The sequence below is a fragment of the Hypanus sabinus genome, chromosome 23 (assembly GCF_030144855.1).
Source record: "Hypanus sabinus isolate sHypSab1 chromosome 23, sHypSab1.hap1, whole genome shotgun sequence".
In the NCBI taxonomy this organism is placed as follows: domain Eukaryota; kingdom Metazoa; phylum Chordata; class Chondrichthyes; order Myliobatiformes; family Dasyatidae; genus Hypanus; species Hypanus sabinus.
In genome coordinates, this window is record NC_082728.1 from 20,419,053 (window position 1) to 20,433,209 (window position 14,157).

General features: G+C 41.9%; 1 protein-coding gene across 3 annotated transcripts in view; it reads left to right on the top strand.

The window, feature by feature from the left end:
• Positions 1–14,157, top strand: part of LOC132380014 (transmembrane channel-like protein 6) — a 100,708-nt gene that overhangs the window by 39,268 nt on the left and 47,283 nt on the right. For all 3 annotated transcript variants that reach the window (XM_059948465.1, XM_059948468.1, XM_059948466.1), the window contains exon 3: positions 13,699–13,864. In XM_059948465.1, the coding sequence (XP_059804448.1) occupies positions 13,809–13,864 (56 nt within the window). In that variant the 5' untranslated portion in view covers positions 13,699–13,808. The remainder of the gene's footprint in view (positions 1–13,698; positions 13,865–14,157) is intronic.

Genomic DNA, 14,157 nt, shown 5'->3' on the forward strand with positions numbered 1-14,157 from the left:
ATGGTGTTGATGCTTTGCAGTAGTTTAACTAAGCTGAACTGTTTTGTTGATGGCTTTTGTTTGTTCTCAGCGTCCAAAGCTTTTCACTTAAGAGTCCAACAATAATCAGCCAGCCCTTATGGATTTCAGATGCCCTGATACTGTTTCTCCATGTCTGCAATGTCCTGGTGAAGCCTTTCACGTTGCTTGTCACTGACAGCACCAAGATTTGCAGAGGAGTCCAAATGGGAATGCAGAAAGTTAATCGTTAGTGACATGTTGCACTTCCTGGTTTTGTATGTTTGAAGCACGTTGTCAACCAGCTGCACGTAGTTTGGCGCTCTGTAGGTAACAAGAAAATTTTCAGCAACATCCTTAAATGCCTTACATGCGATTTTCCTCCGGTCCCACTGGAAGTTCTTTGAATTGCCTGTCATTGATGACCTGTTTGATTTGGGGATCAGCAAAGAAGCCTCCTATAATCTTGGCCTCAGTTATCCTGACTTGAATTATGAATGGAAATAACAAATATAGCCTACTCAAAATCCGCAGCCCAAAATCCACAAGATACACCCAAAAGTATTCAGGAAGCAAAATGTTTGTCCAGTATAATAATCAACTCTTGCTGTTAGAATTTGTACATTATCCTAATATGCTATAGACACTTACTCCTAGGAAATCACTAGCTACATTTTTCATTGTTCTTTATCATACAGAGACCATTCAGTCCACTGACTCCATGCTAGCTCACCAAGCAAAATTTCCCCGTAAACTATTCACTCCTTACTCTCAGTAATACCACTTGCCATCTATCCACTTGATGCACAATCAGTGACTGAGCATGCAAACCCTTGGGACGTAGGAAACCCTAAGTCATCACAGGAAGGGCGTGCAAACTCCAGCACCATGGGTCAGGTTTGTTCGAGCTCCACTGGCAGCACCCACTGCGACTTTATGTTTTGAGTTGGCCAAAGAATTCTGGTACAGGAGCTGCAGACTCAGCCACGTATTTGCAGACATGAGGAAATCTGCAGATGCTGGAAATTCAAGCAGGAAGGGTCTCAGCCCGAAACGTCGACAGCGCTTCTCCCTATAGATGCTGCCTGGCCTGCTGCGTTCCACCAGCATTTTGTGTGTGTTGCACATATTTGCAGCCGGTGCAACGCAGGCAGGGAATGAGCACTGTTGGATGCTGTGCACTTCTGTGTTCCCATTCTAGAGACTTGTAGGCAGAATCCTACCTTTACTACACAAGGAAGGGTCAAGCACCGCGTTCATTTATCTTATCATTCATCTTCTTGCTCTGGTCTTTGTAAAGTTGATAAACTCTGAGCTTGGGGCCTCAAACTGATTTAACTGGCACCTGGGCTTCACAGAGCAAGTAAATGTGGGAAGTTACAAATGCGCCACAGGCCATCATAAACCTAGCTTGGTTTTCACAGCTGAACTTCTCCTGAGACTCTGTTAATGCATTTCTAGGGCCTGGATTCAACAAAAATTAATTTTTCTTAGAATTTGACCATAAACCACAATGTTGTCACGGCCAAGAAAGCTCACCGGTGCTTCTGCTTTTTCACGTGGCTGAAGAAATTTGTCAAGGCCCTATCAACCCTTACTGATTGCACTAATGCACCATTCTATCTGGATGCATAGTGGCTCGGTACGGCCACTACCCCGCACATGACAGTAAGAAACTGCATAGTGTTGGAGGTACAGCTCAGCACATCACAGGAACCAGCTTAGCCTTCATGGACTCTGTCAATATTTCTCGCTGAATCAGTAAAGCGCCAAGTCTTTACACTTTACTCTGCAATGTTATTGTTTGACTTCATTCTAACCCAATTCACTGTGTAAAGATTTGCCCCGTCTGAACAGTATATAAGGCAAGATTTTCATTGTATCTCGGTAATGAGACGATAGTAAACCAAATCAATAAGGATTATTTGACCATAAGATATAAGAGCAAAATTAGGCCATTTGTCCCATCGAGTCTGCCATTTCAACATGGCTGATCCAATTCTCCCTTCAGTGCCAATCTCCTGCCTTCTCCCCATATTCCTTCATGCCCTAACCAATCAGGAATTTATCAACCACTGCCTTAAACATAAATAAAAACTTTGACTACACAGCTGCCTGTGGCAAAGAACTCCACAAAGTCACATCTACCTGGCTAAAGAAATTCCTCCTATTCTCCATTCTAAAAGGACGCCCCTCTGTTCTGAGGCTGTGTCCTCTGGTCTTAGATCCTTCCACTGTCAGAAACATCCTCTCCACATCTGCTCTATCAAAGCCGTTCACCATTTGATAGGTTTCAATGAGGTCACCCCTCATTCTTCCAAAATCTGGTGAGTCCAGGCCCAGTCTTCATATGACAAGCTATTCAATCCTTGAATCATTTTTGTGAACCTCATTTGAACCGTCTCTAATTTCAGCACATCCTCTCTTAAGAGGCCCAAGGCTGCTCACAATACTCCAAGTGAGGCCTCTCCAGTGCTTTATGAAGCCTCAGCATTACATCCTTGCTTTTATATTCTAGTTCTCTTGAAATGAATGCTAACATTGCATTTGCCTTCCTCACCACCGACCCAACCTGTTAATTGACTTTGAGGGAGTCCTGCACAAGGACTCCCAAGTCCCTTTGCACCTCTGTTTTTCGTATTTTCTCCATTTAGAAAATAGTTAACTCTTTCATTTCTTCTACCAAAGTGCATGATCATACACTTCACAACACTGTATTCCATTTGCCACTTCCTTGCCCACTCTCCTAATCTGTTTAAGTCCTTCTGTAGCCTCTCTACTTCCTCAAAGCTACCTGCTCCTCCACCTACCTTCATATCATCAGCAGTCTTTGCAGCAAAGCCATCAATTCCATCATCCAAATCACTGACGTAAGAAGAATCAGTCCCAACGCAGACCCCTGTGGAACATCACTAGTCACTGGCAGCCGAGCAGAAAAGGCTCCCTTTATTCCCACTCTTTGCCTCCTGTAAACAGCCACTGCTTTATCCATGCTAGAATCTTTCCTGTAATACCATGGGCTCGTAGCTTGTTAAGCAACCTCGTGTGGCCTCTTGTCAAAGGCCTTCTGAAAATCCAAGCACACGACATCAGTTAATTCTCCTTTGACTATCCTCCTTGTTATTTCTTCAAAGAATTCCAGCAGATTTGTCAGGCAAGATTTTCCCTTGAGAAAACCATGCTGGCTATGGCCCCCTTTATCATGTACTTCCAAATACACTGAAACTTCATCCTTAATAATCTCATGCCTCCGTAATTCCCTTTACTCCACTATAATACTGATATATGTGACTCTAGCTTCCCCTTCTCAAACTTCAGAGTGAATTTGATCATATTATGATCACTTTCCCCTAAGGGTTCTTTTAACTTAAGCTCTCTAATCAATTCCACTCCATTCCACAGCACCCAATCCAAAATAACTGATCCTCTAGTGGGCTGAACCATGAGCTGCTCTAAAAAGCCACCTTGTAGGCACTTTAGAAACTCCCCCTCCTGGAATCCAGCACCAACTTGATTTTCCCAATCTCCCTGCATATTGAAGTCACCCATGACTATTGTAACATTGTCCTTTTGCCATGCATTTTCTATCTCCTGTTGTAACTTATAGAACACATCCTTTCTACTGTTTGGGGGTGTGTATACAACTCCCATTAGAGTATTTTTACCCTTGCAGTTCTTTAGCTCGATACACAATGATTCAACATCTTCTGACCCTATGTCACCCCTTTCTAACGATTTAATTTCATTTTTTACCAGAATCAGAATCAGACTTTAATCGCCAAGTACCTGTGCACATACAAGGAATTTACTTCCGGCAGATGTTGTCTCTCTGCTCATAACAATAATAATGATAAATATAAATGAAAATATAGATTATACATACAAGTAGTGCAATCCAAGTAATAGTTAGCTGACAGTTAACCGGCAGTTAACTGTTCAGCAAAGTGACCGCAGTAGGGAAAAAACTTCTCCAGTGCCTATTAGTCTTAGTCTGGAGGGATCTGAAGCGCCTACCAGATGGAAGCAGTTCAAACAGTCCGTGCGCAGGATGGAAGGAGTCCTTTATGATGTTCCTCGCCTTCTTCTTCAACCTGGAAGAGTACAGGTCCACAATAGAGGGCAGGCACATGCCACCCTCTCTGCCTTCCTGCCCGTCCTTTCAATACAATGTGTATCCTTGGACATTAAGCTCCCAGCTGTAATCTTCTTTCAGGCATGATTCAGAGATGCCGACAACATCACACCTGCTAATCTACAACTGTGTGCCTTATTCCGTATAGTACGGACATTCTGATACGGCACCTTCAGTCCTGTATTCACCCTTTTCGATTTTGTCTGCCTTTTACGTTGCAACTCATCCTGTTGACTGTAACTTTGCCCTAACAACTGCCTCTCCTGACTACCACATTGCCTCTGTTTGCAAACGAGCTGTTTCATCTTCAGCACTATTATCTGCTTTCCTACGATATTTCTTGCATTGAAATATAGGCAGGTCAGGACACTTTTCACACCAGCTCAACCTTTTGATTCCTTACTTTGTGTGAGAGCTTACCAACATCTGCCTCCACAACCTCTCCACTCACTGTTCTGGCACTCTTGTTCCCATCCCCCTGAAGCTCCAGTTTAAACCCCACTGAGCAGCATTCACAAATCTTCCTGCTGGGATATTTGTCTCTCTTCCAGTTCCCACCTTCCCTGGAAGGGAGCCCACTGATACAAAAATCTTACGCTCTCCCTCCTACACCAACTCCTTAGCTACGTATTAAAAACTATATAATCTTCCTAGTTCTGGCTGTACTAGCACGTGGCATGATGAACAGTCCTGAGATCACAACCCTGTTGGTCCTGCCTTTTAACTTAGCACCTAACTCCCTGAACTCCCCATACAGGACCTTGTCACTCATCCTGCGCACTTCGTTGGTACCTACCTCTGGCTGTTCACCCTTCCACATAGAATGCTGAGGAAAGTCTGTGACATCACAGACCCTGGCACCCAGGATCTGACATACTACCTGGGAATCTTGTTCTTGCCCACGGAACCTCCTGTCCATTCCCCCAACTAACAAATCCCCCATTACCGCAGCGTGCCCCTTCTTCCCCCTACCCTTCTGAGTCATGGCGGCAGAGTCAGTGCCAGAGACCCAAGCACAGTGACTTTCCTCTGTTAGGTCACCCCCCCCCCCCCCAACAGTATCCAAAGTGATATACCTTTGTTGAGGAAAATGGCCATAGGGGTACTCTGCACTAGCTCCTTAACCCCTTTTCCCTCCTGACTGTCACCCAGTTTCCTGTGTCCTGCACCTTGGGTATAACTATCTCTGTGTATGTCTTATTATCAGCCCCTCAGTCTTCCAAATGATCCAGAATTCATCCAGTTCGAGCTCCAACTCCTTAACGCTGGAGGTCTCCCTGCCTACTCCTGCAAGAGGAACCTGTCACTATCCTGCCAGTCATCCTTACTGTCCTTACTGAGCAGATGTAAAGAAGAGAATTTTTTTTTAACTTGAGATTTTCTTTCCTTTACTTTCTCTGACTGAAGCCTCTCTTCGTGGAAGCCCCAAAGAGCTAAAGACTCAAAATCACCTCTCTGACTCTGACCATTCAGACAACAGCTGCTGCACTTGCCCCTGTCTTCCTTTAATTTGCTCTTGCTAATCAACCCCAAACGCCGACTGGTCACGGGTCAAAGCTCGTTTTCGCCTTAGCGACCCGCTGCTGCTTTTTGTACTCGGTTAGTAGACGTGGTTGAAGTCCCCTTGGTATCAGTAACTTCTGCTACTGGCTTCCCACTGTATAAATACCTGTTATATTCTGCATTCTATATCTTATCTTTGTCAAATCCAATCCCTTTTCATTCAATAGCTGTTAGGTTTGAAACACCTCAAGCCCCGCTACACCAGTCCTTCTCACGCCCCACTCATTTCTTTTAGGGAGAATCCTAGGCCTCTGGATAACTGTGTTTAGTTTGGACGTTAGGGAAGAATGGATTTACATTGGAGGCAACACAGAGAAGGTTTAAGCAGGTTTCGGTTTTCGCTCATCTCGCCGTCAAATAATGAGAGTTGATCTCTGAAATACGTCAGATTCTGAAGGGTTTAACAGGATGGATATTGAGTGCACTTTCCCCCTCGTGAGGTGACCTACAACCTAGGGTGTCGCCCATTTTATGTGCAGGTCAGCAGTTTCTTCTCTTAGGGTGTTGTGTATCTTAACAATTCTCTACCCCATAGGGCAGTGGAGCTATAGAATAGACTCCAGACTGCGGGGATCTTTGATGATAGACGTTGCTTTCTTGAAGCAGTGTCTTCTGTAGATATTGCTGATGATGGGGGTGGGGGGAATGTGCCAGTGATGCATTGGGCTGTCCACTACTCTCTGTAGCTTTCTTGCATTCCTGTGCATTAAAATTGCTGTACCAGACCATGATGCAGCCAGCAACAGCACCCCTGCAGTAGTTACTTATGTTGAGCCTTCCTAACATTCATCTTTCTCATTCTCCTTTGAACTGAACACTCTCCGCCACCTTCTCCCCCCAGCAATTAATACCAATTCACTCCATTCCAATCCAGTTTAGCAGCTCCCCTTGAGTTTTCCTGACTTAGCCATCACTATTGGAGTGAAAATCAAAAAAACTACAAGATGTTGGAAATCTAAAGTAAAAGCTGAAAATGCTTCAAAGGGCGTTTGGAATGTTAAAAAGACTGACTGCTGAGTTTCTCCATTGTTTTGTGTTTTTATTCCACCGTCAGAGTCCTGGCTACTTCTCTGTCTTTTTCTTCCTCCTGCTTCTAGTCACTCGCCTTTCGATCGGCTCTCTGCAGCATTACAGTGAGTGGATCTGTGCTGGTGGCCTCTCGGGTGACAGCGGGTGATGTTGTGAAAAGGGAGGGGAGGGCTGAAAGGAAGGTTGCTGCTGGGAGGAATGGTTTAAACAACCAAGTTGTTCCAGCTCAGATTCCAAGTTTCTGGGATAATCCCTGCAGTGAGGGAAAGGTTCTTGTTTGGAAGTGCAATGATAGGTCATAAATTTTACTGTGGGGGTTAATGTGGAAGAAGGGTGATCATTGTGTGGTCACTGGCAGAATCACATATTTCTCAGAGTTTAATTCATTTGTCCTTTTAATCTGCATGATGTACATAATGGTAAACAGAACTTTTGAATTTTTATACACAAGAAGTCAACATCTAAAGAGTGCTGGGGTTGCTGGAAAATTTACACTGAATGTGGGCAGCAGACGCCATTGAAGAATGCACTAAAACACACTATCACACAGAATGTTTTTAGCTTGTAATTGTACATATTGTAAAAATCCTACATTTGTATACATTGTTAAAGTGTGGATACATCGTTGGTAAAGTGTGGATATTTTGTGAAAACCGTTGAGGCACAAATCTTTTCAGTAAAACCAAGGGAGGGTTAATTATCTTTTACTCTGCATGAGATCCATTACTGTTCAGCATGTCAGTTTAATTTATGCTTTCTTGCTTTTGCTACCCCGACCATGATCAAAGTATTTTGACTATTTGCCCTACTGACAGATCTCACGACCTTTTGTTTCTTTATCAGATAGTCCCAGAACCACCTCCGCTCCAAGCAAGCCCGGCCTATCCAATCTATTCTAATATCAGAAATCCTCCAATACGGACAATATCCCAGTCCATCTCGTCAGCACTCTCCCCAGTGCAACCACATACTTCAAGTGTGGCTTTACTTAAAAGTTTCATATCTTCACAACACAAGTTTTTAATTAAAAAAATTGTTTTTCATGATTTTTATTAACAACTTGGATGTGGGGCTAGAAGGGCGGGTTGGCAAGTTTGCAGACGACACAAAGGTTGGTGGTGTTGTAGATAGTGTGGAGGATTGTCGAAGATTGCAGAGAGGCATTGATAGGATGCAGAAGTGGGCTGAGAAGTGGCAGATGGAGTTCAACCCGGAGAAGTGTGAGGTGGTACACTTTGGAAGGACAAACTCCAAGACAGAGTACAAAGTAAATGGCAGGATACTTGGTAGTGTGGAGGAGCAGTGGGATCTGGGGGTACATGTCCATAGATCCCTGAAAGTTGCCTCACAGGTAGATAGGGTAGTTAAGAAAGCTTATGGGGTGTTAGCTTTCATAAGTCAAGGGATAGAGTTTAAGAGTTGCGATATAATGATGCAGCTCTATAAAACTCTGGTTAGGCCACACTTGGAGTACTGTGTCCCGTTCTGGTCGCCTCACTATAGGAAGGATGTGGAAGCATTGGAAGGTACAGAGGAGATTTACCAGGATGCTGCCTGGTTTAGAGAGTATGGATTATGATCAGAGATAAAGGGAGCTAGGGCTTTACTCTTTGGAGAGAAGGAGGATGAGAGGAGACATGATAGAGGTGTGCAAGATATTAAGAGAAAGAGTGGATAGCCACTCTATCCCCAGAGCACCACTGCTCAGTACAAGAGGACATGGCTTTAAGGTAAAGGGAGGGAAGTTCAAGGGGGATATTAGCGGAAGGTTTTTTTACTCAGAGAGTGGTTGGTGCGTGGAATGCACTGCCTGAGTCAGTGGTGGAGGCAGATACACTAGTGAAGTTTAAGAGACTACTAGACAGGTATATGAAGGAATTTAAGGTGGGGGGTTATATGGGAGGCAGGGTTTGAGGGTCGGCACAACATTGTGGGCCGAAGGGCCTGTAATGTGCTGTACTATTCTATGTTCTATGTAAGTTTTTAACTATTATTATCTCACCTGACCTATGAACGTTAGTAAATTGTATGTTTCAGTACTGCCTAACAACCTGTGATGCGACTTTTAGAGAACTGGGTGCAAGAGACCCCTCCGCCTCTCTGTTCATTTACTGTCCACCTTGATTTCTCAGAATGCATCACTTCAGCTTGTTGGGATTAAATTCTATCTGCCAATAAATTGCCCAACTTTCCACCTGATCTATATCCTTGCTGTCACCTTAGACAATCTTCCTCACTATCCACAACACCATCAATTTTCATATCAGCTGCAAACTTATTAATCACAGGCATTTTTAAAGCATATAATCTGCATAAATATAATGTATATACATTAATTACCAATCCCTGAGCTTCCAATAAGGAAAGCATCCTTTCACCGCTACCCATGGCCTTGGATCTAATGTGCTTCATCTTCTGGACCAGCTACTATGTGGGACCTTGTCTGATATCTCAGTAAAGCCAAATAGGCAGCCTCAACCACCTGCCCTTATCAGTCTTCTTTGTTACCTCTTACCTGAGGTGGCACGGTAGTGTGGTGGTTAGCACAACGCTTTACCGTACAGAAGATTGTACAGTACAATATGCTTTACAGTAAGGAGTTTCTTCGTTCACCCCCGTGAGTTTTCACCAGGTGCTGCGTTTTCTTCCCACAGCGAAGACATACTGGTTAGCAGGTTAATTGATTGTTGTAATATTGTCCTGTCATTAGGCTGGGATTAAACCAGGGATTCCTGGAAGGCGCAGCTTGAACGCTGGAAAAGCCAATTCCACGCTGTTTCTCAATCAATAAATAAATAATCAGATTAGTGAGTAGAATTTTCTCTGTACTAATGATCATCCCTGGTTGACTCCTGTCTTTCCAAATATATATAAATCTTATCCTTTGGGATTTTCCCACCAGTGATGGAAGGCCAGTACAGTATTGCAGAAAACCTTTCAGACTCACGACAATAATTTTAGTTTCCATTGGATCCCTTTTCCCATCAGCGCCAACCCCTGTTATATTACGTTCAGAGGCAACTCAATGCATAAAAGCATGTTGAATGGTCAAGAGGTTTAGTTGTTCTTCAGACCAAACATAAGAAAGAGGAAGATATGTGATCTGTATGACTTTGACTGTGGAATAACTGTTGATACCTGGTGAGGTATCTCAGGAACTGCTGACCACCTGGGATTTTCATGCACAACTTCTCTAGAGTTTACAGAAATTGGTGTGAAAAGTTTTTAGAAAAAACATCCAGGAGCAATAGTTCTATGGTTGAAAACGCCTTGAGATCAGAGGAGAATAGCTAAACAGATTCAAGTTGACAGGAAGGTGACTGTAACTCGAATAACCACACGTTACATCAGTGGTGTGCAGAAGAGCATCTCTGAATGCACAACACCTTGAACCTTAAAGTAGATGGGCTATAGCAGCAGATGACTAGGAACGTCTACTCAGTGGCCGCTTTATTAGATACAGGTGGACGTAAATGCTTTAAAAGCTCAGTTTGCAATAATACCTACAGGATACGAGGAGCTTCAAACAAGGGAGCGTAAGCTAACAGCATGGCTCACAAACGTGTGCTCACAGCACATGTTGATGTCATTACATTCCATACACATTACTTGATTAATTATCATTCATAAATTCACCACAGCTTCCTGGTAAGAAATTATACTCAATCGTGATTTTTATCCCTTCAAAGATCAGCTTTGATGATCTTTGAAAGGACAAAAGCTATGACTGAATACCTAATGTTTCTCTTCATTTGTTTATTCCAATAAACTGATTCAGAGAAGCAATTAGATAATCACAGACTTCACCCAGCTTCTGTTTATCAGAGGAGCTGACATTCCAAACTATCACTTGGCTGCAGGGGAGTTGATAATTATTTGGAATTAAATTGAATACAAAATAAGAAGGGACAAAGATTTCTTGACTTAAAGGCCAAACCATTTCAGATAAAAGATGATTTGTTGAACTGAACATATTTGTAAAACAACACCACAGCAGATCAACAGAAAGTTGCACAGTTACTTCCTGCAGCTGATAACTCCTAATGACTGTGACTCCACACTTCAGCAGCTGATTCTCTGGGTTTGGCAAGAATGTTTTTAAAAATTGATTTACACTAGCATTTTCTGGCATATTTATTGATTATCAATCAACTACCAGAGCATCACAGTTCCAATAATCAGCAGTAATATTAAAGTGAAGCTTAAAAATAAGTAATACTGTATATGAGGGCAGACGCCCATCTTGCGAATTCTTGTTGCACTTTGATCAGATGTATATCCTGTACACAATATTCCAGATATGATTTCATAAGGTCATTGATAGAGTCATAACCCACAGAGGATTCAGCCTGACTCGTTCATGCAAACCAAGATATCCATCTATGATATTCCTTTATTCCTGCATTTGGTCAACAAATAGTTGTCGGTCCATGACTTTAGTTCCAATTAAATCTGGATGAATAGGAAACAAAGTGTTGACACATTCACTCAATAGCTTTGATGTATTTCACCAGCTCTGGATTAATTTCAACATGATCTATTAATGCAAAAGCAATTCAGTCAGCCAACCCAAGCAACATCCACTTCTAGACCTAAAACCTTACGGTCAAACTGTAGTTTCCTTGTAAGGAATAGGGCAAGGGTGTTGGAAGTTCATCATTTGCTTGGTATATGTTTATTAGAGAAGTTAATGAGAATAGCAGGGTAGCCGCAGAGTTGGAGATGGACCAGAAAGCAACATGATTCATGTTTAACAGCCTATTGTGTAACAGCCAGGACAGTTTACTTGAAACAGTCTTTATTTAGAGTCAGTCGTGTCATATGGAAAAGAGGTCCTTCAGCCTGATTTATCAAGATGCCTATCTATGCTAATCTTTTTTCCTTCCCTATTTAAGTTATCTGTCTAAATATGTTTTAAAAGTTCTTTCACTACCTCTTTCACCTCCTTTGTGTGGTTAAAAACTTGCCTTTCAAATCTCCTTTAAATGTTTACCCCTAAACTCTAGCTTTAGAGTCCCCTCCTTTCGAATGGATTGAGAATAAGAGGTCAGTTATTTAAAACAGAGTTGAGGAAGAGCTTCTTCTCCCAGAGAGTTGTGGAGGTGTGGAATGCACTGCCTCGGAAGACGGTGGAGGCCAATTCTCTGGATGCTTTCAAGAAGGAGCTAGATAGATATCTGATGGATAGGGGAATCAAGGGATATGGGGACAAGGCAGGGACTGGGTATTGATAGTGAATGATCAGCCATGATCTCAGAATGGCGGTGCAGACTCGAGGGGCCGAATGGTCTACTTCTGCACCTATTGTCTATTGTCTATTGAAAAAGCCTGTGATTACCACATCTATCTTGTAAACTTCTGTAAGGTCACCCCCTTGACCTTCTGGTGAGAACGAACCCAGCCAATCCAATCTCTCCAAATTGAATCCATCCCATCCCTCCTTTCCAGAAAACAGCCCGAGTTCCTCCAGCATTTTATTTGTGTGTCAAGACTTCCAGCATAAGACAGGAGCCGATTTAGGCCATTCGGTCCCACGTATCCTCTCCACCATCCAATCATTGCTGATTTATTTTCCCTCTCCAACTTTACTGTCCCTCTCATGCCTTTTGTTTTTCTGGAGAATCTCTTGTTTACCAATTTTCCTTCTTTTTACATGGTGCTCCTATACAATAACTTTGTGTGATTACTAGTCCCCCTGAGCACCAACATCCTTAAATCTCTCACAGTTTTAAAATGGACTTTACCTTTCTATCTTTTGCTTGCATAGTGGATGACCTCATATTTTTCCATATCACATTCCATCTGTGTGTCTTTCACTTGACCAGTCTGCACCCTCCAATGTACAGTATCTCTTTGTCCTCGCAAATCATTCGGCTACCTCGCTTGATATCGTAGGCAATCTTGGTTATATTGTACTTGATTCTTTCACCCAAGTTATTGGCATTGATTTTGAATGGATGGAAGTCTTGCTGAACTCCATTAGTCACAGTGTCCTCATCCAAAAATAGCCCATCTGTTCCTGCTTTGTCTCAAGTTCTTCTTTTATTAGCTAGGCCAATGCTGGCTGAAAATTCATGTTTTCCATGCTTAATTACTTGCATGCAATCATGATAAATGGTGGCTTAATTTACACCTTAACAAGCTTTTTCACTTGCCAGTTTTGACAGAGCGAGATTCAGTCCATAGTTTACACTTTTTATGCCAGTAAAATGCTGCCTAGAAATTAGAACAGAGCAGCTGTTAGGCATTCATAAAGATGTCGCTTATCTCCTGGCATAATTTTACAAAATTCTTCACGTTACTTCTCATCCATGTTTGTTCTACACCCTTAATTTTATGCCTTGCAAGTGTTTCTTGCACTTCCACTTGCAAAATCTGACACTTTAATTCTTTTCTAATCTTTTTGTCTGGAATTTCTGTTTGTCGGAACAATGCAGGAGTAAATTGTGCACGTGACTGAGGAGGGTTACCTTTTTGCTAAGACTAAGTCTGATAATTATTTTTCTCTTATGAAATCATGGTTGAAAATTATGCTTTTGTTATGTTTGTACTGACCAAAATAAAATTTCTTTCATTCATAATGACTGGAGCAGCCAATAGCTTAGAAAATGATTTAAGTTGATGTATAATTGGTATTTCTTTTCTCAATGGGGTATGCTTCTTCTGGTATTTTTTCCACATTAAAGGCACATGGATGTGTTTTTGAACATTTCTGCGCTGTATGATATTTTTTCATCCATTACACAGGGAAGTATTGAATTTGAAGCACTGTAAAGTATTAAAGTATAGTTTTAGAAACAGAATCATTTTTATTGCTGACACATACATCATGAAATTTCTTGTTTTGTGGCAGTAGTACAGTACAATACTTTAAGAAAAACACTCAGTTACAATAGGGGAATACAGTGAGCATTTTAACTATAATTTTTTTAATTTTAAAAATTAATATTTATACATAAAAATGTTAATTCTTTTAGTTCCAATTGATGTCGAACAAAGGTATGGAGTGATTTATAGTGCTCGAAGCAGACTGAGCAACTATTGGCATTAGTCAAAGCTACGAACCTGAAGAGATCACCTCAATGCCATGGCTTGCGACGTGAAGTTTGACATAGAAAGTCTTGACGGTATTCCAGAGCTCAAGTGAGTAATTTGTTCTTATGATGAATTGCTTCCTGCCTTTGGCCCTTTTTTTTATGACTCCTTTCAGGTATTCAATTAACCAGGAGTGAAATAGTAATTCCAAGTCAACGTAGAACCATCACAGTGATACAGTTAAAAGTCCAGAAATCCATTTGTATAGCTCAATGATCTTACGCTCTTCCTGAAAGAACATCATTTAAAGTCTGGCCTTAAAATGCATTTTGAATACTTGACGTGTGCATAGCATGTTTCAGAATATCAGACCTTTATCCTTCTATCTATACACATAGAGG